General features: G+C 41.2%; 1 protein-coding gene across 6 annotated transcripts in view; it reads right to left on the minus strand.

Moving 5' to 3' along the window:
• Nucleotides 1–22,763, minus strand: part of UTRN (utrophin) — a 576,172-nt gene that overhangs the window by 473,184 nt on the left and 80,225 nt on the right. For all 6 annotated transcript variants that reach the window (XM_039528635.1, XM_039528634.1, XM_039528636.1 and 3 more), the window contains one exon: nt 12,920–12,981. In XM_039528635.1, the coding sequence (XP_039384569.1) occupies nt 12,920–12,981 (62 nt within the window). The remainder of the gene's footprint in view (nt 1–12,919; nt 12,982–22,763) is intronic.

Raw genomic sequence — 22,763 nt, forward strand, 5'->3', positions numbered from 1 at the left:
AAAAGAAAAGCAAGAAGATTCATCGTTGAGCTACAGTGCAAAGTTTAAACAAACAAGATATAGATGACAGATATAGGTTAAACTATTTGTAGAACTGAAATAGGGAGGTTACTTACCCGTAATTGGAGGTTCTACAAGATGTGTGATCCCTATTTGTATTTCACTGAGGGTTACGTATGCGCACCATGCTGGAGAAGTTGAAAGTAGCATCAGTTGGTCAGCGTGCGCACACTGGCTCACCTCATGCCTCAGTCCGAAGGAATAAAGGGCAGGGCAGACCAACTACCTCTCCACAGTTCCTTCTGTACCACGAATCAGGTAAGATCCAAAGCAGAGGGGGAAGAAGGCAGGTAGTGGAATACAGATAAGGATCACACATTTCGGAGAACCTCCCATTACCGCCCCTTCTTCTTTGAGTGATCTTCCCTAACATATTCCACTGACAAGCAGTACCTAGGTAGGAAGAGGGTGTGAGGATATAGATCAGGGGTGGCCAAACCGCGGCTTGTAAGCCATATGCAACTCTTACAATTAAAATGTAGCTTGCAGAGCCCCCTACACTGCCACTCCATTCTTCACCTACAAGACTGAGGTGGGGGAGCTCAGGGCTTCTGCCATGAAGCAGAATAGTCGGGCTAAGGGCTTCTGCCCTGCAGGGAAGAGGGTCTTGGGGCTTCTGCCCTGTAAGAAGCGGCTGCCCAGGCTTGGGGCTTCAGCAGGAGTGGGGCTAAAGCCCCCAGCTCTGGCTGACATGCCCAGCTCTCGAACTGCTGAAAATTATCATATGCAGCTCAGAGGGTCAGTTTAGCCACCCCGATATAGATGGTAGGGCTGAGTGGAGTATCACCATCCCAAAGGAGGCATCTGCAGAAGAGTCCTGCACCAGGGCATAGTGTCTTGGAAACATACAAATGAAGTGCCATGTGGCTGCATTACAGATTTCCAGGAGGGGCACCTCCTGAAGAGATGCCATAGTAGTTGCTTGCACTCTGGTGGAATGAGCTCTTACCCCATTGAGGGATAGAGCGGAGGGAAAGTTCAATCGCTAATACAGTAGAATGAAGCCTGAGATCCATTTGGAGATTCTCTGGGTAGAGATGATGTGCCCTCTCACTCTTTCCGCTACAGCGATGAATAATCTCAGGGATCTTTTTAATTGGTTTTGTTCTCTGCAGATAAAGGCCAAGAAGACCTGTCGAACATTGACGGAATGGAGTCTTCGTTTCTCTGCTGAAGCATGTGGTTTTGAGAACACTGAACTTTTAAAACTATTTACAAACTAGATCATTCTTATTTTGTAGAGCGAAGCCAAAGCTGTGGACACTAAAGGTTCTAACCCAAACTATGCAGCAGTGAGAAGGAACTGGAGAGGCAGTCAGTCGGCCCTGCCCTTCATCCCCTTGGACAAAGGCACAAGGTGAGCCAGAGCGCATGCGTGGACCAACGGACACTTTTCAAATTCTCCATCTCTGGACGCATGTTACGCATGCATAACTCTGAGTGGAATACAATAGCAATCACCACTCATAAAAGATAAAAGATAAAGATACCACCACTGTACTCACAGAACACTAGAAACACTATTGACAGTATGTTGAAGAGAGAAAAAAGCAAACAAAATATGAAAGCAAACCTCAAACCTAACAAGCAGGTAAGACAAACATGTTGCATCAGAAAAATCAATGATTTATCTGGACACCTGCAAATTTACTGAGCCTGGTCTCACTGAAAGTAAAAAAGATACCTTATTAATTCTTGCTCATTTTTCTTGCCTGGGTTCATGCATGTATGCTACAGACAAAGATCCTTCCTTTCTTCACCCTCTTGAACTGGATTTTTAAAGATTACATAAGAACAGCCCTACTGGGTCAGACCAAAGGTCCATCTAGCCCAGTATCCTGCCTTCCTACAGTGGCCAGTACCAGGTTCCCCAGAGGGAATGAACAGAACAGGTAATCATCAAGTGATCCATCCCCTGTCGCTCATTCCCAGCTTCTGGCAAACAGAGACTAGGGACACCATTCCTGCCCATCCTGGCTAATAGCCATTGATAGACCTATCCTCCATGAATTTACCTAGTTCTTTTTTTAATCCTCTTATGGTCTTGGCCTTCACAACATCCTCTGGAAAGGAGTTCCACAGGTTGACTGTGTGTTGTGTGAAGAAATACTTCCTTTTATTTGTTTTAAACATGCTGCCTATTAATTTCATATGGTGACCCCTAGTTCTTGTATTATGAGAAGCAGTAAACATTTCCTTATCTACTTTCTCTACACCAATCATGATTTTATAGACCTCTGTCATATCTCACTTTAGCGTCCGTTTTCCAAGCTGAAAAGTCCCAGTCTTATCAATCTCTCCTCATACGGAAGCCATTCCATACCCCTAATAATTTTTGCTGCCCTTTTCCAAACCTTTTCCCATTCCAATATTTCTTTCTTAAGATGGGCGACCACATCTGCACACAGTATTCAAGATGTGGGCATGCCGTGAATTTATACAGAGGCAATATGGTATTTTCTGTCCTATTATCTAGCATTCTGTTTGCTTTTTTGACTACTGCTGCACACTGAGTGGATGTTTTCAGAGAACTATGCACAATGACTCCAAGAGCTCTTTCTTGAGTGATAACAGCTAATTTAGACATTTTATATGTATAGTTGGGATTATGTTTTCCAATATGCATACTTTGCATTTATCAACACTAAATTTCATCTGCCATTTTGTTGCCCTGTCACACAATTTTGAGAGATCCTTTTGTAGCTCTTTGCAGTCTGCCTGGGTCTTAACTATCTTTAGTAATTTTGTAACATCTGCAAATTTTGCCGCTTCCCTGTTTACCCCTTTTTCCAGATCATTTATGAATATGTTGAATAGGACTGGTCCCAGAACAGACCCCTGGGGGACACCACTATTCACCTCTCTCCATTCTGAAAACTGACCATTTATACCTACCCTTTGTTTCCCATCTTTTAACCAGTTACCAATCCATGAGAGCACCTTGCCTCTTCCGTGGCAGCTTACACTGCGTAAGAGCCTATGGTGAGGGACCTTGTCAAAGGCTTTCTGAAAATGTAAGTATATCCACTGGATCCCCTTGGTCCACATGCTTGTTGACCCCCTCAAAGAATTCTAGTAGATCGGAGAGGCATGATTTCCCTTTACTAAAGCCATGCTGACTCTTCCTCAACAAATTATGTTCATCTATGTGTCTGACAATATTGTTCTTTATTATAGTTTCAACCAGTTTGCCCAGTACTGAAGTCAGGCTTACAGGCCTGTAATTGGCATGATCACCTCTGGAGCCCTTTTTAAAAATTGGCATTGCATTAGCTATCCTCCAGTCATCTGGTACAGAAGCTGACTTAAATGATAGGTTACACATTAAAGTTAGTAGTTCTGCAATTTCACATTTGAGTTCCTTCAGAACTCTTGAGTGAATACCATCTGGACCTGGTGACTTATTATTGTTTAGTTTATCAATTTGTTCCAAAACCTCCTCTAATGACACCTCAATCTGGGACAGTTCCTCAGATCTGTCACCTAAAAAGAATGGCTCAGACTTGGGAATCTCCCTCACATCCTCAGCTGTGAAGACCGATGCAAAGAATTCATTTAGTTTCTCCACAGTGGCCTTATTGTCCTTGAATGCTCCTTTAGCACCTCGATGGTCCAGTGGCCCCACTGGTTGTTTAGCAGGCTTCCTGCTTCTGATGTACTTAATTTTATTTTTTTTTGCTATTACTTTTTGAGTCTTTGGCTAATTGTTCCTCAAATTCTTTTTTGGCCTTCCTAATTCTATTTGTCCATGCTCCATTCTATTTTCCTCACTAGGATTTCACTTCCACTTTTTAAAGGATGCCTTTTTGACTCTCACTGCTTCTTTTACTTTGTTGTTTAGCCACATTAGCTCTTTTTGGTTCTCTGTGTTTTTTAATTTGGGGTATACATTTAAGTTGCGCCTCTATTATGGTGCCTTTAAAAAGTTTCCAAGCAGCTTGCAGAGATTTCACTTTTGGTATTGTACCCTTTAATTTCTGTTTAACTAACCTCCTCATTTTTGTGTAGTTCCCCTTTCTGAAATTAAATGCTACCATGTTGGGCTGCTGTGGTGTTTTCCCCACCATAGAGATGTTAAATTTAATTATATTATGGTCACTATTACCAAGCGATCCAGCTATATTGACCTCTTGGACCAGATCCTGTGCTCCACTTAGGACAAAATCAAGAATTGCCTCTCCTCTGGTGGGTTCCAGGACCAGCTGCTCCAAGAAAAAGTCATTTAAGGTGTCAAATAACTATCTCTGCATCCCATCCTGAGGTGACATGTACTCAGTCAATATGGGGACAATTGAACTCCCAAATTATTATTAATTATTATTATTATTATTGAGTTTTTTATTTTAATAGCCTCTCTAATCTCCCTGAGCATTTCACAGTCACTATCACCATCCTGGTCAGGTGGTCAGTAATATATCCCTACCACTATATTCTTATTATTAGAGCATGGAATTTCTATCCATAGTCTATAGTACAGTTTGATTCATTAACAATTTTTACTTCATTTGATTCTACGCTTTCTTTCACATATAGTGCCACTCCCCCACCAACAAGACCTGTTCTATCCTTCCGATACAGTAATACCAGGGTACAAAATATATCCCATTGATTATCCTCATTCCACCGAGTTTCTCTGATGCCTATTATATCAATGTCCTCATTTAATATGAGGCGCTCTAGTTCACCCATTTTATTATTTGGACTTCTAGCATTGGTATATAAGCACTTTAAAAACTTGTCTCCTTTTAGCTGTCTGCCATTATACGATTGAATGGGATTCTTTATTTGACAGTTTCTGATCAGACCCTGCCTGTATTTTATCATTTTCCATCTTCTCGTTCCTCACTAGGACATAGAGATTCTCTATTAATAGATCCTCCCCTAAGGGATGTCCGAACCATGTGCTCCTCCGACCTGTCAGCTTTCCCCTGGCTCTTAACATTAAAAAGGTTGTAGATCAGTTTTTAAACTAAGTGCCAACAATCTGGTTCCATTTCGGTTTAGGTGAAGCCCATGCTTCCTGTATAGGCTCCCCTTTCCCAAAAGTTTCCCCAGTTCCTAATAAATCTAAACCCCTCCTCCCTACACCAACGTCTACATTTTGAATCTCTATTCTGTTTATTTTTTTTCCTTAACTAAGTGAAAATATTTCAGTTCAAAATTAAACATATTAAAATCATACTGAATGGGCAGACTATTACTTTCATTTCTAGCTCCTGACTTAGAGGCAAACTAATTGATTCCTATTACTTTTATGCCAAATGCCATTTAGCCTCAGACTATATCATACAACATATTAAAATTAAAAATTAGGATATGTTTGCATATCAGGATTACTTTACAAAAAAAATCAGATGAGAGCACTATTCTGAGCTCTGTTAAGAAGTAGGTAAAAGTAGTAGAAGAAATAAAAACAGACGCAAACACTGAACCCAAATGTTTTCAAAGGTTTAGATCAGTTCAGATAGATAAATACTGTTTATGCCAATACATGAAATGTTCTGTCCCCAAATTGATGCTGATATTCCACCAATCTGCCAGGCTCAAGCTATCTTGCTGAGCCAGGTTACATCTTTCAGGGTAAATGGAATGCAATTTAGCAAAGGAAAATCTAGACTGAATTTTGAAAAATGTTTCCTACTGCAATAGTAACAATTAGGTTATAGAATATTCTACAAAGGAAATGAAAGAAGCTTCTTAACTTGGAGCCGCTCAAAAATTAAACTGGAGAAAGTACTACAGATACCTTGGATGATATTTCCTTGGACAGACAACATGACTTAACAGATCATTATGATCTCTATTTTTGCCTGATCCATACACTGCACATTCCATGATCTCCCTTAATCAGACACATGTAATCTCTTTTGCAATGTCTTTGGCCTAGAGAATCCCGAAATCACGTGAAATTGTAGACAACGGCAGGCCCAAGCAACATAATTACACAGATTTATCAGACTTGCCAAGATGCTGCAGTGCATTTGGCAAAATGTCAAAAAGGTAAGGGGCCCAGAGTTTGTTGTGTGGTAAAACAAACCTTAGCTTGGAAAGGAGAAAACCACAAAGCAGTAATGCTGAAAGAGACCTAGAACTGACTGCAGAAAGAAGATTTCACGTGACTTTTCAGTCTCACAACAAAATTAATGCCTGATAAGTATGGCAGAAAAAATGTAAAAGGCCAGTGTGATTTTAAGGTGCATTTTAAGACACAAGGGAATAATCTCACAAAACTGGGATCTAAACAGTCCCTCTCTAATAACCCCAATTCAGCAAAGTGCTTTAGCATATAAACAGCTCTTTAGGAGTGGGACTGATTTGTGTATGTTTTTTCAGTGTTTAACACAACTGGGTGTTAATACAAATATATATAAAAATAATAATAGTTGATAATGTTATTATAGGCAGGGGCTGATAGCACCATCTATTACAGCTGCCCGCCACTTCCGATTGTAAGAACATGGGGTTTCAATTACTTATAACTTAGCCAAACTTTGACCATTTGAGCTGAATTCTTCCATGACAGGTGTCTGTCTCAGGTTGACTATTTCTGAGAAGATGACTAAGGAAAATGTGTGTCATCCATGTTAAACAATTCTGGAAACATTCTCTTTTAGAAGCTCTAAACACCCCTATGCTTTGAAGCAGGAAATTGAAATTTGCCAAGATGACGGCCTTTGCATCCAGGATGTGCCTTTTGCTATGCATGTGAAAATCCATCCCCCTTCCCCACCTACAGGGTTCAAACCCAGGGCCGTTATCTCTTGCAAGGTCGCTCAGAGGCCCTCACCTGCCATAAGGGGTTTCCTCCCCATCAGCATTCCATCTTGGCACCAGCAGAGGGGACAGATGGCAGAAAAGGGGTGGGAGGTTCCCTCTCAGGCCTCCTTAGTAAGGGACTCTGAGGGGGCCAGCACCAACCCCCACTGCTGCCAGAGGCTGCTCAGCCAGCTTCACCCACTGAACTTTATCAGGAGGTACAGAAGCAGGCCTAGTCGCTGTCCTCCTAGATTACTTTTACAGGACGCCTAGTTCGAGGAGGGAGAGATGCTGTGCCCACGATTTGCGGAGGCTTTCCCCCTGGTTACAGGTGCTTTCCCCCAGTAACCAGTACGCAGTCCTCCGTGGTGTTGATGGAGGGCTAGCCAGAGGGGTTGGGTCCAGGGGGCAATGGGATCGGGACTGAGGGGGGAGGGGGTGAAGATGGGCAACAGATACAGGGCTGTTCTTCTCCAGAGATAGGACCCAGATGTCACAGCAACCTCCTCTTCCACAGACACCTCCTAATGGCTTTTATCAGCAGCAGGATCTGTCCGCTCAGCTGGATGCGAGGATGGGACCATCCCCGGCACCCAAGCGAGACTGTCAACTGGTGCTGGTGGAGGAGGGGGAACTGGGCAGGTAGGATCGCCAGCGGAGGCAAGGCCAGCATCCCTCCAGACATGCCCCAAAGCCCAGCAGGGGGAGCACTGTGCCTTTCCCTGATGAGAAGTGGACCCAACAGGGCATCCTAGATGGGAACCAGGAAGGATGTTCCAAGCTCCCCATGCACCGCCGCCAGTAACTGAATGGGGACTTGCTGGCAGAAGAGAAGCCATGCCTCCTGGTCAGGGTGGGGAAGAGGCAGCAGTAGCGGGTGCGGGGACCACAGCAGATGATATTGGGATGGCAGGTGGAACCACAGCCACCTGCGCGTTGGCCCTGCGTGCTGAGTAGCCAATGCCCCTAGAGCTGGTGGGTGACAGGGGGCTGCAACCAATGGCAGGGCTGCGGCAGTAGTGGGTGCTGCCACGGAAGGAGCCTTCTGGGCGGGGTTCTTGCCCTTTTTCCTGTCCTGGCCCTTTCTGCCAGCTATGGGGGCTCCCTTGATGGCAATGGGAGTTTTGGCAGTACTGTCCCTTCTTCTGCCTGCTGCTGCCACTCCCCCGCAGCGGTGCTGATGGCATCAGCAGTGGTGCTAGTGGTGGTTGCCACAGGGGCAGATAGGGAAGAAAGCACCATGGATTTGATTTAAATCACTAGTCAGGAAGACTCAATTTAATCATGGATTTCGACATAAAAGTGCATTCTGGAATATGCTGCTCAAACAGTTTCACTTTTGTTTCTACTGCCTGTCCCTCCCTTCTCACATTTAACTCCAGACTTCTTGTCCAAATCTATTCTGCCCCCAACAATCTTCTATTCATTAAACTTTTTGAAACTATGCACTTTTAGAGAAAGGTAAGGGATTGACTCTATGCACACAAATTTGCAGAGGGACAATAGGGTTGAGGTCTGTTATTTCTCACCTCTCTATATTATTTATTTATTTAAAAACATTTTTGCTGTTAACAAGCATGTTCTCTCTGGAAACACAAATCCACACAGTTTGAGAACTGCAAAACTAAGCATCGCTGATGGTATCTTCTAGACTGAGCACTGAGTCCCATTGGGTAGATAGAAAGATTTACCTAAATAATCCATACAGAAGCCTGTGGAACCCCATAAAATTGGGTCCCTAATCCATGAACTATTGGAACTCATTTACATAACGTTTCTTAAACATTACATGAATATATTATCTCATACTATAGAATTAGAATTTATAATCCCTATTCCATGATGAGATATCTTTGAGCTATAATGTATCTTAATTAAAACTATCTTTAGATCGATTGCTTTGATCAAATGCTTTTTGAGGTAAAAAAGCATTTAAATCAAAAAAACCCTATTTAAATAAAAAATCCAATTTTTTTTTTAAATCGTTGATTTTTATTCACCCTGGGATGGCCAAGATGGGGCAACAACAAAGGTCAGGGATCCCCTCCCTCAGCCCCCCGCCCCACCCAACACAAAGCTGCTAGAGAGGACAACTTGCACATGGCCTGCTCAGAGTCCACCTTCAAAGTCAGATGATGGGAACAGCCAACCAGTGGAGAGAAAGAAATAAAGGGAAACATGGGGGGCAGAGAAATAGAGGCTGACCGCTCCTCCCCACTAGGCTGTATAGGATGCAGGAGATGGGAGGGCACAAACCAAACAGGAAAGGTTAACAGAACAAAGGAAGGAGGGCGAGGGGCACAATAGGCAGTGTGTGGGGGAGCACCAGCTCCTTCAGGAGAGGGGCAGCAGTGAAGGGGGGATGAAATGAAAGTGCAGAAAGTGCGCAAGTGCATGGGGAGTAGCAGCCGTGTTAGTCTGTATCCGCAAAAAGAACAGGAGTACTTGTGGCACCTTAGAGACTAACACATTTATTTCAGCATGAGCTTTTGTGAGCTAGAGCTCACTTCTTCGGATGCATAGACTGGAACACACAGACAGAAGATATTTATACATACAGAGAACATGAAAAGGTGGAAGTACTCATACCAACAGGAAGAGTCTAATCAATTGAGATGAGCTATCATCAGCAGGAGGAAAAAAAAACACACACACAATCTCACAGGGGTATAGTGAAAATAAATTCATTAACATGTGTGAAGCACTCAGATTCTAATGAATGCCAGAGAAAAGTCCATTAGGAAATTAATAATTTAGTCTTCAGAACAGAGTTTGAATACGGTGCAGTAAACAACTGGGGCCACACACGGAACAAAATATTCAATAGCTGCTCATTAACTGAGCATCATTTATTTTGCGTACTGCATGAGACAAGGATCCTGTGGAAAAAACAGTATGTGATCATGTAATTAAAGACTGTATCATAATGCATACACACAGGGGAGGGGGAATTAATGTGGCACAGGTAATCTTAATTCTGGCATTTCCTAATTTCTGAGTGCTTAACTTTGCAACCCTAATAATGTTCTTTTAATGTAGTTTTTTCATGTGTTAATTATAAGTATAGATTAAATTAGAGGTGACAGAGGGAAAAGGGGGAAGGACAGGATAGGAGGTAACAATTGTTTGAAGAGCACACATTTCAAGAACAAACATTTACACACAAGTATAACTCTGAGTAGCAGTAGGCTATTAAAAAAATAAACATTTTTCAGATATTCACTGTAAACCTTCCTGACAATTAGTTACATTATTTTGTGGAATAGTCTCTTTAGGAAAGTGGCAGAAGTCCTATAACCTGTCTAGATTGGACAACACAATAGAAAGTGAATATTAAAGGGCAAATTCCCCTGGCTTAGTTGTGTTGGTTTGCAGCTTTCCAGCATTTTTGCAATTTATAATTGTTTGCATATTTAGCTTTTATATTGGGTACATACTAATACGGGGGGGGGGGTATTTTTCTTACAGTACCTGTAAGCAAGTATATAGATTTTTAAAATTAGTTGGATGATCTTCCTATTGTGCCAGCTTCATAGACTTGCTGAAGTCAGATGAAGCTGAGCATACTACAGCTTTCAATAGGTTGAGGCTTAGCAAAGTAAATTAACTGCCACCTTTACCACTTAAACTATTGGCAAATAGTTTTACCAATTAAACTATTTGCACATAAACTATTTTAAAGTAACTTGCCTTTTTATAAAAAGGCAAGTTACTTTAAAATAGTTTATGTGCAACTGGGGTGTTATTAAACTGCCAATGGAATTCTTAGAGTGACTGACAAGACACGAGAACGACATAGTCTAAGAATCTTCTGTACAGTATAGAACAATGTCCAATTGGTTTAATTAAAGTTCAAGCAATTTTTAAAGTGCATGAAATTATAGCAGCTATGAAACAGCGATATATAATATTTTCTTTCTCTGTACATTAAATTGTGTTATACAGCAAGCACAGCATAAACTATTTTCCACTCATTTATACATTCAAATGAAGGGCAATTACAGTACAATTAATGTTCAAGTTCCTAGAGCCTGAACTTAGAAATTCTTTATAAATGGATATAAAACTAAGAAATTGCTTATTTTCTGTGATATAAGCTACATAAACCTACCCAATTTCTCTCATCTTCATTTCTCTATCATGAGAGGTGTCCCAATTAACCCAACTGTGACTCGTAGAAATTACATTTTAAGCAGCCAAAATGATTTCATAAACACATTTTGATGAGACTGCTTTCAACTACTAAGTATTCCTGTTTAATTTCCTTAGGTTTTTAAAACTATAAGGAACTAGGCTTTCTAATATTATATTATCTTTCTACCTACACCTTTTATCATGCTCATCACCACTGTATCCAAGTGCATTAATCTTCCTAAGCCAGTGCCCTTCCTGTGCAAAGTAGTGCTTGAGCTGAACATGAAAAAAAAAATTAGAAGTGTATCATACAGGTGATCACTTTACGCCCTAGAGTACAAATCTTCTAACCATTAACTTAGCTTGCATAACTTCATGTGTTATTAATGAATGGGTCACGAAATTGCCCAGATCTTTCTAAATCCAGCCATAGTATTAGACTACTTCCCGTGAAAGAGAATCCAACAGGTAGAATGTGTGTTGTGTGAAGTGCATTAATATATATAAAAAGCCCTTAATTTCACTGCTTGAAACTTTAAGTTGTACTTGCCAATGTCAGAACAAAAATTGTATCTCGAGATGAATAAATAGAAAACTCTTGACCTTTCACTTGAATTGTGATATGCTAATGCAATAACATTGTCAGTTTTTCTATTTACATGCTGATTGGGGCCCAAAGTAGGGAGAAAAATAACATCAGGCTTCAAGTTTCTCTCAATTTGTTTTTGCTTTTTCAGAACATTTTTCCCTTTGTTCATTAAGCAGCATTGAGAAGGATGTGTCTGGCATGATCAGCTTATACACACTTCTCCCCAAACTAAAACACTGGCCAAGACTATCTTGGCTAAAAGCTAAGACTCTCAGCTATCCAGCAAAATGAACCGTCAAGTCAAAATGAATAAAATCATGCCAACTTTGCATTTAAACAATATACTGTAATTTGGAGAGCCAAGGGGAGGGAAATCAAATCTCTACGTTCTGCAGACCAAGCTATAGCTTTGAGAAGTCTATAATAATATCATTTCCCACAAGAGCGTCACAAATGTTTTTAAAATTTGTCTCCTCGTACTTGTCCTCAAACATTGGACTTCACATGCATGTACCTTTCCATTAAGTGAGGCACCCACTTAATTTCTGTTCTATTTTCAGTAGCCTTTCTGGCCCAGAAAGATATGTTCTTAACTTTAGGCTACCCAGGGTTCCTCTCTTCATGCTATTAACTAGGAAATAATCCCATGGCCATTGTGTTTATGGACAAGGTTCCATCTTCAGTAATCAGCAGAGTGGCATAAAGGGAGGTTTAAAATAGCTATTTTTCTTCCCTGTGCGATGCTACAACTTCTTTTCCCAGCCCACAATAAGAAGCAATGTCCTCAATAGGTTTTAAGTCACAGGAAAGTTAGAGTGTGAAAGCACAGGAGTGTGCAAAAATGAATGAACAGTTATCCACCAGTTTATAACCAAGACTCAAACTGGAAGCACTTTGTGGACCAGACTGAAGGTTCACTGAACATTGTGTATGAGCAGAATTGACTTAGCATCAACATAGTGGAGGCTAGTTATTAGAATCCACTCTAATGCACTCAAGCAAGATATTGTATGCAGAGTAAACTCCAGCAGGACAACTATGAACCGAACAGACACTGCCTGCAGAAAACTGTAGTTCTTAACACCTGTTGAATATAAGTGTCTCTCACAAACTAACAAGAGTACAGTGGTGCAATATTTTTGAGGGGATACAGTGTGTTTAGTTGCCGGGGGGGGCGGGGAGAGGAGAAGAGGAGACACATTACCAATATTTTACTTAAAACATATTTTGTCATTATACACTTTACTATGTTTTTGAGACAGTTCTTCAAAATTTTGATCCAAGTACATTTAGTAAGTGCTAAAAGCCCTGAAACAAAATATGGTACCTAGAGCTGACATTTATTTGGTTCCTACTGGAATTTTTGAAAATTATTTCTACCTTGGAAAAGCGAGCATTTATCCATTTTGTAAAGGTCTTCTTCTGTACATCATTGTGTTCATCTAGAGAGAAAAGAGGGGAGAGGGAAAGACAATGAGTGAACATTTATTCTTTAAATTCTGCAAATAAGAATACCACCTCAATCCTGGGATGTTTGAGAGATAGCATTTCAAACAAAACAATCCCAGCCTCACTGTGAAGAACTTGCTGGCTACTTTGCAAATAGAATTGCTCAGATTCAGACCAAACCTCCTGCATCCAGGATACAGGGCAACGTCATGACTATAAGACAGCAATTGTGGAATCTACTGTGTTCAAGTTACAACCAGTGACAGTGTATTTCTGGAAGTGGTGGGGGCACTTTGAGCCTCTACCTATGCATTTAACTCACATCCCTCCTGGCTGCTAGGAAGAGTAACCTTGTGTTTCAGATTCAGACTTTTTACACTTATCCATGTCTTTGTCACCACAAGTTCAGACTAACACCACACTATTTTGAGCTACACATTGAGACTATTCAGAAGATTAAATTCATCCAAAGCATAGCAGCCTTTTAAAACATAACAGTCTCACACTGGAGGCAGAACCCTGGTGATGCAAAAGCTGCACTGGCTGCCTATCAACATCTGAGTGGAGTTTAAGGTGTTGGTTTAGATCCGTTAAAGCCTTAAATGTTTGGGGACCTAATTACTTAAAACACCATCCCTCTCCCCATGCCACATTGCCACAGTTCTGGTTAATACAGCCACTTGAAATGACACTCCCGGGACATTACAGAGAAGAGGAAGCTGCCAGCCTGGCATTCTTCACCAGGGTCCCTTGACTCAAAAACGTCTTTCCCCTACGGTCCTCCAAGGCCCAGACATACTGACAAAGCTTATCTATTTTTCAGACATTTGCTGAGAGGATAGAATAAGGGTTGGATGAGGTTATTTATTAGCATGAGATAATTAAGTTTGGGGGCCGGAACTGATAGTGACTGTATGGGTTTAAGCATTTCATATTAATTTTTCGGATTAATATGAATGTAAAGCCTTGTAGGGGTGCCAAGATATTGGGATGGACACTTCTATAATCGGTGTTTAATAACACAAAAATAAATAGATAAATAATAGATTAGATGAAGACTGAAATATTGAGCATCATTCACTAATCTCCATCCCCCTACAAAGACCCCCTCGATATGCATGAAGAACACATCTTTTCATGGGCTTGATCTGTCTTTTTGCATTCCTAAGCCTTTGAGAGAACCAACACGAGTAATTTAAACCAATATTTGTAGTTTTAATGTTAATTTGGTTACCACTGAAAAATAATAATGCAGGTTTATTAATAACGTTTGCAAAAATAAAAGTCTCAATGATCATGTAAACCAACAAATTAAGAAACAACTGAAACTGCATTTGCAGTGAACTGTGATCTGACCTTCACCACCATAACCCCATGCACGCATGGGCACACTCTGACACCTCACCAGGAGTTTACTATTAGTGCTATCCCAGCAAAGCTTTGCTCTATAGTTTGTTTTCCCCTTTTCTCCCCCCCCCCAGTTTTCAGACCCAAAGGCTGAGTACTATCTAGGCATTTATACCACATTCATCGCTGTGGCATCTGGGGCAAGGATTGTGTTGACAACACAAGCATCTGTCGATGCAAGCTACTGGACTAGCAGACTATTTCATTTTACTTTAAATGGGAACCCCTTATTTTTTCAGCCTCTGACAAAGTGCCAAAAATGCACACTCTCACTCCAATCCTTTGTTTTAGGTATTTTCTACCTACCCATCAAGGAATTTATGTGACCCCATCAATTTAACAACTAAGCATTCTTGCAACATAAAAAGTCACATTTACTTTAAGATTTTCCAAAGCATCCTGCTCACTTTCAGAACCTGTGAATGTTATTTCCCATCCAGGCCACACTTTTATATTTGATTTATAAAGCTCAAATTAACGTTTTAGTAATTAGGGATTATAATTAATATGAGGTTGCATCTACCGTTCAGTTATAAATCCCCAGGAAGAGAATTTCACATCTGAAAGACTGATGTACTATTAACTAGAGCAGGGGTCGGCAACCTTTCAGAAGTGGTGTGCCGAGTCTTCATTTATTCACTCTGATTTAAGTTTTGCGTACCAGTAATACATCTTAACGTTTTTAGAAGGTCTCTTTCTATAAGTCTATAATATATAACTGAACTATTGTTGTATGTAAAAGTAAATAAGGTTTTTAAAATGTTTAAGAAGCTTAATTTAAAATTAAATTAAAATGCAGAGTCCCCCCAGACCGGTGGCCAGGACCCAGGCAGTGTGAATGCCACCGAAAATCAGCTCACGTGCCGCCTTCAGCACCTGTGCCATAGTTTCCTACCCCTGAACTAGAGCAACATACACAATGCCCAATTAATTTTATGTGGATTTCTCCCTGTCTGTAAAGGTAACTACCAGAGACTGACATTATGACACAGATGACAAACTGTCTATGTTAGACCATATAAAATATTACCATTCAGGGAAGTGCATGACAAAATTAAGATTTTCAGCCACAGACCAAAAAAATTCTCTTTCAAAAAGATACTGAAATAAGTAAACATTATGAACCAAAATGATGTTCTCAGTTATACATGCGCAACCCCAAACTCAATGGGGTTGCATAAAGACAGTACAGAATCTGGCACATAACTCACACCATTATTACACAAACCATTCCCTCAGTTAGTTTCTTACTTGTTAGCCCTGCCCTTAGTCATTTAATGAACTTTCCTTTCAACAGTGAGTGGCGGACGTTAACCAGAGGCTCTCAACGGGGGGTCCGCAGCCCACTCAGCCCTTTCAAGGGTCCACAGAACCCTGTAGCTGAAACCCAGAGCCACAGCACCCCCCACAGGGATATAAACAGGAGCTGCATGGCTGAATCCTGGAGCCTCAACGCTCCTTGCGGGGCAGAAGCCCTGAGCCCACAGGGTGGAGTACAGGGGACACAGGGAGAGCTGACTCCCCAAACTGCAGTGCCTTACCCATAGAGGAGCAGGTTCCACACACATACCTCCTCCTCTCCTTCTGCCCCCAAGGCCCTGCCCCGTGTCCAGGTTGGAGGTGGGGAGCTAGGAAGTGCAGGCAGCTGCTGCTCTGCCTGGTGCCATGGAGTGGGCAGCCGCAGCATCCCCCCTCCCCCGCATCTCCTGCTAGTGCCTGGGCTTGCAGCTCCTCCTCAGATCCCAGCCCCCTTTGACTGCTCATGCAGCCAGTAAGAGGAGAGCTGCCCAGGCAGTGGCCCTGGCCCCAAGGCCAGCAGAGCCCTCAGGGAGCAGCGACCACAGCGGGGGCCCCCTCCCAGCACACAGCCCCTAGCTACTGCCTCCCTGCACCCTGACCTACCCGCCTGCCAACACACAGTCCTAGATACCCCTCTCCCTGCACCGAGTTACCTCCTGCCTGCACGCTGAGCTACCTTCCCGCCCGCACACAGCCACAGCTATCCTGCACTCTGAGCTACCTCTCTGTCTGCGCACAGCCCCTAACTACCCCCTGCCTGCACCCTGCATGGTTTCCAAACTTCTTGAGCTGAGTCCCCTCCCCCACTTTCAGTTACAATTTTTGCTTCTGTCCCCCATCTCCCACAACCCAGACAGGCTGGGTGGCCTGCTGAGGTGAGTCAGAGTGTGGAGATGGCACGCTCTCCCTGGACACCACTGTGCAAAGCCGGCCCGAGCCCTGACAGCCCCTGCCCCCACCCAAACAGAAATAAAACTGTGCCCCGTCCCCTGCTGGGCCCTTGAGTGTTTGGGGGGGGGGGAGAAAAAGGTTGAAAACCCCCACCGTTAACAATAGTAAAAAGCATTCTCTCACAACAAAGAGAAAAGAAAAAAGGATTTTCTAGCACATTGTTTGTTGTCTCTTGTACCATGTTGTGTAACTGGAGTATGTTTGTGTCACTTGAGTGCACTCATAACAAATGGCTCTTGAGATCAAATGCCAGAGCTTCATTCTGGTGTTTAATCACCTACAGAAGTCACTGGCAGCCTTGCATATTCCTCCACCATGAACATTATCCTTTCAGTTGATCAGGACTTTTTCATACTCCAGTTCTGTTCCAGTTTTCAGCTTTATGCCTCCTTTTTGTTCCTGAACACACTATTCATACTGATATACATATAAGGGGAGACTTCACTGAGTTGTGGTTTGCCCTTCGCTTACGCTCTGTTTCTAGTAATCATCTTTAAAACCAGCCTCCTCCTTTTACCACTGACATTACACTTGCACTATACAGGGTTTTTTTACTTAACAAATACCTTTTGTCTTTCAGGATTTAAGGGATAGTTGGAAAAGCACATTTTTGTCATGAAAAGGGCACTGGGGAGGTTTTATGGGCCAGATCAGACAGTCCCACTGCTTTGTGTGTCAACCAGTCCAGCAAGAGTGAGCAAGGGTCAACGTTCATCTAAGTCGGCCTTAAATTTGCTTTGCTCCCTTTGTTTAAACTTCTAATTTTCTACAAAGAAGGAATTTAGAAATAAAATAAGGAATTAGCCTCTGGGTTTTCAATTATGGTACTAGGAATGTAACAAAATTAGAAATGCCTACTTGTCTAGCCTTGGGGTATGTACACTGTATTTATGATAAATATCTCCCCACATCACACCCAGTTTACAGAAGAAAGGGAAAAAGTGCTCAGTTTTTCTGAACAGAAAAAGCATTTAGCATTTATAATTTAAGTGTACTTAAAAATAGAGATTTACTCACATATAAAATCTGAGTATATTATTTACAAACAGACACCACTTAAGTGTTTACTTTCAATTAATGGAGTAATAAAAGTCAAAATAAAAATGCTGTAAGTACAGTAGGATTTCATACAGTGGCTAGCACAAGCAACCCTGATGCTGATGAAGGCCTCTAGGCATTACCATAATATAATTATTAAATAATCATCTTAATGACTGTCACTGTTTAAAAAGATAAACTTAAGATTGTTAAGCAGATCCCCTCCCTTCTCAAATATGACCGACATTAACAGGAATCTGGGAGGAGTGAATGGCTCAAGGCATATGTAATAGTATTTGTAACCTTTCACCTCCATATTGCAAGTCTGCATTTCACCCAGGTCAATGACCACAAGTCTTATCACCTTCTGACGCTTTGATTGTCCATGTGAAAAGAGCTGGGGGTCTCAGTCCAGGTCTTAAGGTACAAGTATCTACATGCCAAAACTAGCATCCTTGTTGGCAGTGTCATTAGAGAAGGCAAGAATCAGTTGAGGATGAATACTAACTCCCGACACGTTGAGGTGGTCAGTGCAGGTTAGGGAAGAGAAATATGGTTGGGGCATGAGGGGAGGAGGCTGATAGGAAAGGAAGAAGTAATGGTCAATTGACAAGAATTTAAATTTTTAGGTGGTCAGCCAGCACTGTGGTTCTTTAATAACATGGGCCAAATCCCACCTCACAATGAAGACAAACTTTGGTCATTGACTTCAATGGGACCTGTGTCTGGCCCCTTATCTCTCCGTAAGGCCTTGTCTATATTGGGAATCTGCCCCAAAATTCAGTCATCAGTGGCTAGCCACTAATGTAGTTGCACTGGTACACTCTACTACTGAAATAAGGCAAAACTAAAAGGTAGGGTAATAACTCCACCAGTGCAAGTAACGATGGTGCCTGTCTGCACTGGGGCTTGCACCAACACAGCTACATCAATTACTGTAATCGTGATAAAACCTCCGTGTAGGCAAGGCTAAGGAATACAGGATACGTCATCTTGAAACAAAATTACACCTCACTTCTTAACTGTTTCTTGGGGTAGATGACATCAGAAGAAACACCTGAGAGGAGTCATCAAGGACCCCTGTGACTCTCATGAGAGCATGCTGCAAGCCTCTGAGCTAATAGTATTTGCTTGGCAAGATACAAAGCTTACCTGGAAACCGGTGTCCCAACTGCTAAAAAGATACTAAAATAGCTGTTTCCATACCTCCCAGCAAAAATATTCTGACACACCATGTTGCCCATCTCCACACATAAAAATGAAATTTAAAAAGAAACTGAAGAGCGCGCAAGGCTCGCAGACACACAAATGATACTGTGATATCAGACAATAGGCCCTTTTCAGACACCTACACATATCAGTCAGTTAATGCACTGTTTTTACACAATGACAATGCAGAACAAAAAATTCCAGGCACAGGGTCATAACACTGACAAAGTACCCACTGTAGGTGGCAGTCTCAAGGGTTATGGTTAGGAATCCAGGGCTGTTCTATTGACTTATGTAGAGCCCGGTGCTAAATTCCTGCATTACGATTCCAGATTGTTACATAGGTTCAAAGAGGAGCAGGGAGAACAAGCAAGAGACACAGATGAAGGTTAGAGTACACGGAAGGTCCAGTGATTAGGGCACTAGATTAAGACTTGAGAGAGCTGGGCTAAAATTATTGATCTTCCTGTGTGATCTTCGGCAAGTCACTTGACCCTCTCAGTGCTGAGGTTGAGAAGGGGACAATTAACTGGCTACAGAGATATGAAAAAGGTAACTATGAATTAGATTTGCATAATGGACAGAGAAGAAGGTGTTTACATTTCTGAGGGAGGTTACATTAATATTATAATTGTTTTCCACATATTCAGGTGGGCCATGTGCTACCTTTTTCCCTTTTTAATCTCTCTAATCTAGGAATTATTTGGCTCACTTGCATTCATGGAGATGACTCACCAGTTTTAAGATCAGAAGGGATGATAATCACCTAGTCTACTCTCCTGCATAACACAAGCCTTTAAAATTTCACCATGTAACTCCCACATAAAGACCACCTGTGTACCAGAATGAGAAGACATCCAACGGATGTTTATTAAGAGCTGAGAAAAATATAGCAGTAGAGATATTGTTAAGGGGCAGAGGAAGGTCAGATAGGCAAATGAGGACTATAATTTGTAGATTTCCCAATACATCTCAGCTGTCAGTAAGATGTCCAGGTGAAAAACTATCAGTTATGGCAACAAAAAAAGTTACAAATCCAGTGGACAATATCAAGAACCACCAATGATCCAGGCACTCAATAGACTGTTCATCATTTCAAGGGGGAAAAGGACTGGAGATATGTGGATTCCCATATCTCCATTTATTCTGCAATCTTTACTACATCTTGTATCTTTTTAAAAAGTAAATTTTGTAAAGGCTATAACTGCTGATTTGATACCAGAATTGATACAAGGTGGAAGGAGACATTTTGGTATTCCATAGCAGAGGTGCAATTTCCTGCTTGAGAGAGTTGTGCCGAGAAAGGCACAAGGCTAAATGCACACAACAACTGGAGTCAAACAACTTGAACACCAGATTTAAGCAATAACCAAGCTTCAAGAGCATGGCAAATAGCACTAGACTACTGTTTGCAGACAGGAAGCTACATACATCCGTCTTCCATTTAGCTTACTACAGAAGCCAAATTGCCTGGGTTCATTTCATGATCTTACAACTAGGATTCAGAGTCTTAAGAAGCAAATCACCGTACTTTTCGTTCACAATGCTGGGATTAAGGTAAAACTGACCAACTCTGAGTTCTGAATTAAAAGCAAGCAATTAATTAGGAAAAACAGTCTACTATCCCAGTTGGAATGCAATGATAGGATAGATTCAAATTCTTGGACCGCACCGATCGCTCTTGGCATAAAACTCACAAGTTTAGTTCAGAAGAGATTATAGTCAAACTAGAAAGGGTCCAAAGAGGGCTCACTATTTTAAAGTGTCCCAATTGTCAGTTTATAATTCATTTGTGAACCCGCAGCCAATTTATATTTATTGTTGCAAATCTTGATGTATGTGGGAGATCTGTTGATAGTAAAGAACTTTAAATTTAGCATGAAAGACTAGAGAGAAAACTTTCCTGAATAGTAATTTGTGTTAAATATCCAAGGAGAAACACTATCACACGACTGACATTTAATAGCTACAAATTTGAGACAGATCAGAATACCGGTGATAAAACAACGTACAGTCTGTCTAGAATTTACCGTAATTATTTTCTATGTGCCTCAGAGACAAAAAGTTTCTCAAGAGATCACGCAACAAATATTAGAAAACACTTCAAACAAAACAGAAATATTCTTCTCACCTGCAAAGATATTCATGTTGACAGGGGTATTTCAGTAAGATAAAAGGAAAGATGGTGAAGTTGTTATGTACACTACGGATAATTCAGAAGTCAAAAAGATGTCATGGAGGTTAAACATGCTCCAGTCTAGGTTAGCATGGCTAATGTTTAACGTAATGGTACAGAAGTGAAATGTTAGTGTAATACTAAAAGCCATGCAACTATTTGTACCCCTCTGCTGAACTCTTTAGTAACAGCCTAATCCTGCAAGTGCTTGGTTTCTCCTGAGTGTTGAGGGAACTCACAGGAGACGTTGAGTACTTCACACGATTGGATCCTATCATCATAACCCTATGACACCAACAACATCTTCCCCCCTTCCCCAGTCATGTGTGAACTTTATAATCACATTTGTGCTGATGTCAGGGCACTAACCTTTCACACACAAACAAAAATAGACTCCGATAGATGAAAAACATTGAGGGGGGTATAAAATAAAAATATTTAACTGTATTTAAATAAATTAATGCTGCTTAGACATGCCAACCCTCTTTGTAAACTAAATACCATACAACACAGGCACCGTAGCCACCATTCCAGTTTATTTCATCAGCAAATTAACTAGGGTTATTTAAAAACAAATGGAATTTATACTAGGCTGTTAAGAAAGATGGAGAGTTCACCACAACCCTTGTTAAATTGTTCCAATGCTTAATTATCATCAGCATTAAATATTTGCACTAGCAGAACCTTAGAGTTACGAACACCAGAGTTACGGACTGACTGGTCAACCACACACGTCATTTGGAATTGGAAGTACACAACTGGGCAGCAGCACAGACAAAAAAAAGTAAATACAGTACACTACTGTGTTATAAAGTACACTACTACAGAAATAAAGGTAAAGTTTAAAAAAAGATTTGACAAAGTAAGGAAACTTTCTGTGCTTGCTTCGTTTAAATTAAGATGGTTAAAAGCAGCATTTTTCTGCTGCATAGTAAAGTTTCAAAGCTTTAAGTCAATGTCCAGTTGTAAACTTTCAGAAGAACAACCGTAACGTTTAGTTCAACTTCCATTGCCAAGGTGTTCGTAACTGAGGTTCTACTGTACCTTTGCCTGTATTGAAACCCAGATTATTTGCTTGTGCCAAGCTTACGAAGCAACCCAGATCACTCTTAATTAATGATGGTCATCTTCATTATTTACCCCTCACCCAATTTTGGGTCATCTGCAAACTTTATCAGTGAGGATTTTATGGTTTCTTCCAGACTATTGATAAAATAGCGTATGGCCAAGAACAGAACCCTGAGGAACTCCACTGGAAACACTCCCACTCAATGGTTCCCCATTTAGTGTCACATTTTGAAATACATCAACCAGTTTTAAATCCATTCAAGGTGTGCAATGTTTATTTTGTATCTTAATCAAAATGTCATGTGATACCAACAAATACCTTACAGAAGTCTAAGTCTATTACCTCAACGATATTACCTGTATCAACCAAACCTGTAATCTCATGAAAAAAAGATATGCAGTTAGTATGCCAAGAGATATTTTTCCATAATCCATGTTGATTGCCATTAACTGTATCACATTCCTTTAATCCTTTACTGAGTCCCATATCAGCCATTTCATCATTTTACCTGGGATCAGCATCAAGGGGATACACCTATAATTACCCAACGTTGTTCTGTTTACCCCTTTTAAGAAAGAAATTCATGAAGATGATTGTGGGACAAGTAGGTGTCAGAGGCTAGCATT

The sequence above is a fragment of the Mauremys reevesii genome, linkage group 3 (genome assembly GCF_016161935.1).
Source record: "Mauremys reevesii isolate NIE-2019 linkage group 3, ASM1616193v1, whole genome shotgun sequence".
Lineage (NCBI taxonomy): Eukaryota > Metazoa > Chordata > Testudines > Geoemydidae > Mauremys > Mauremys reevesii.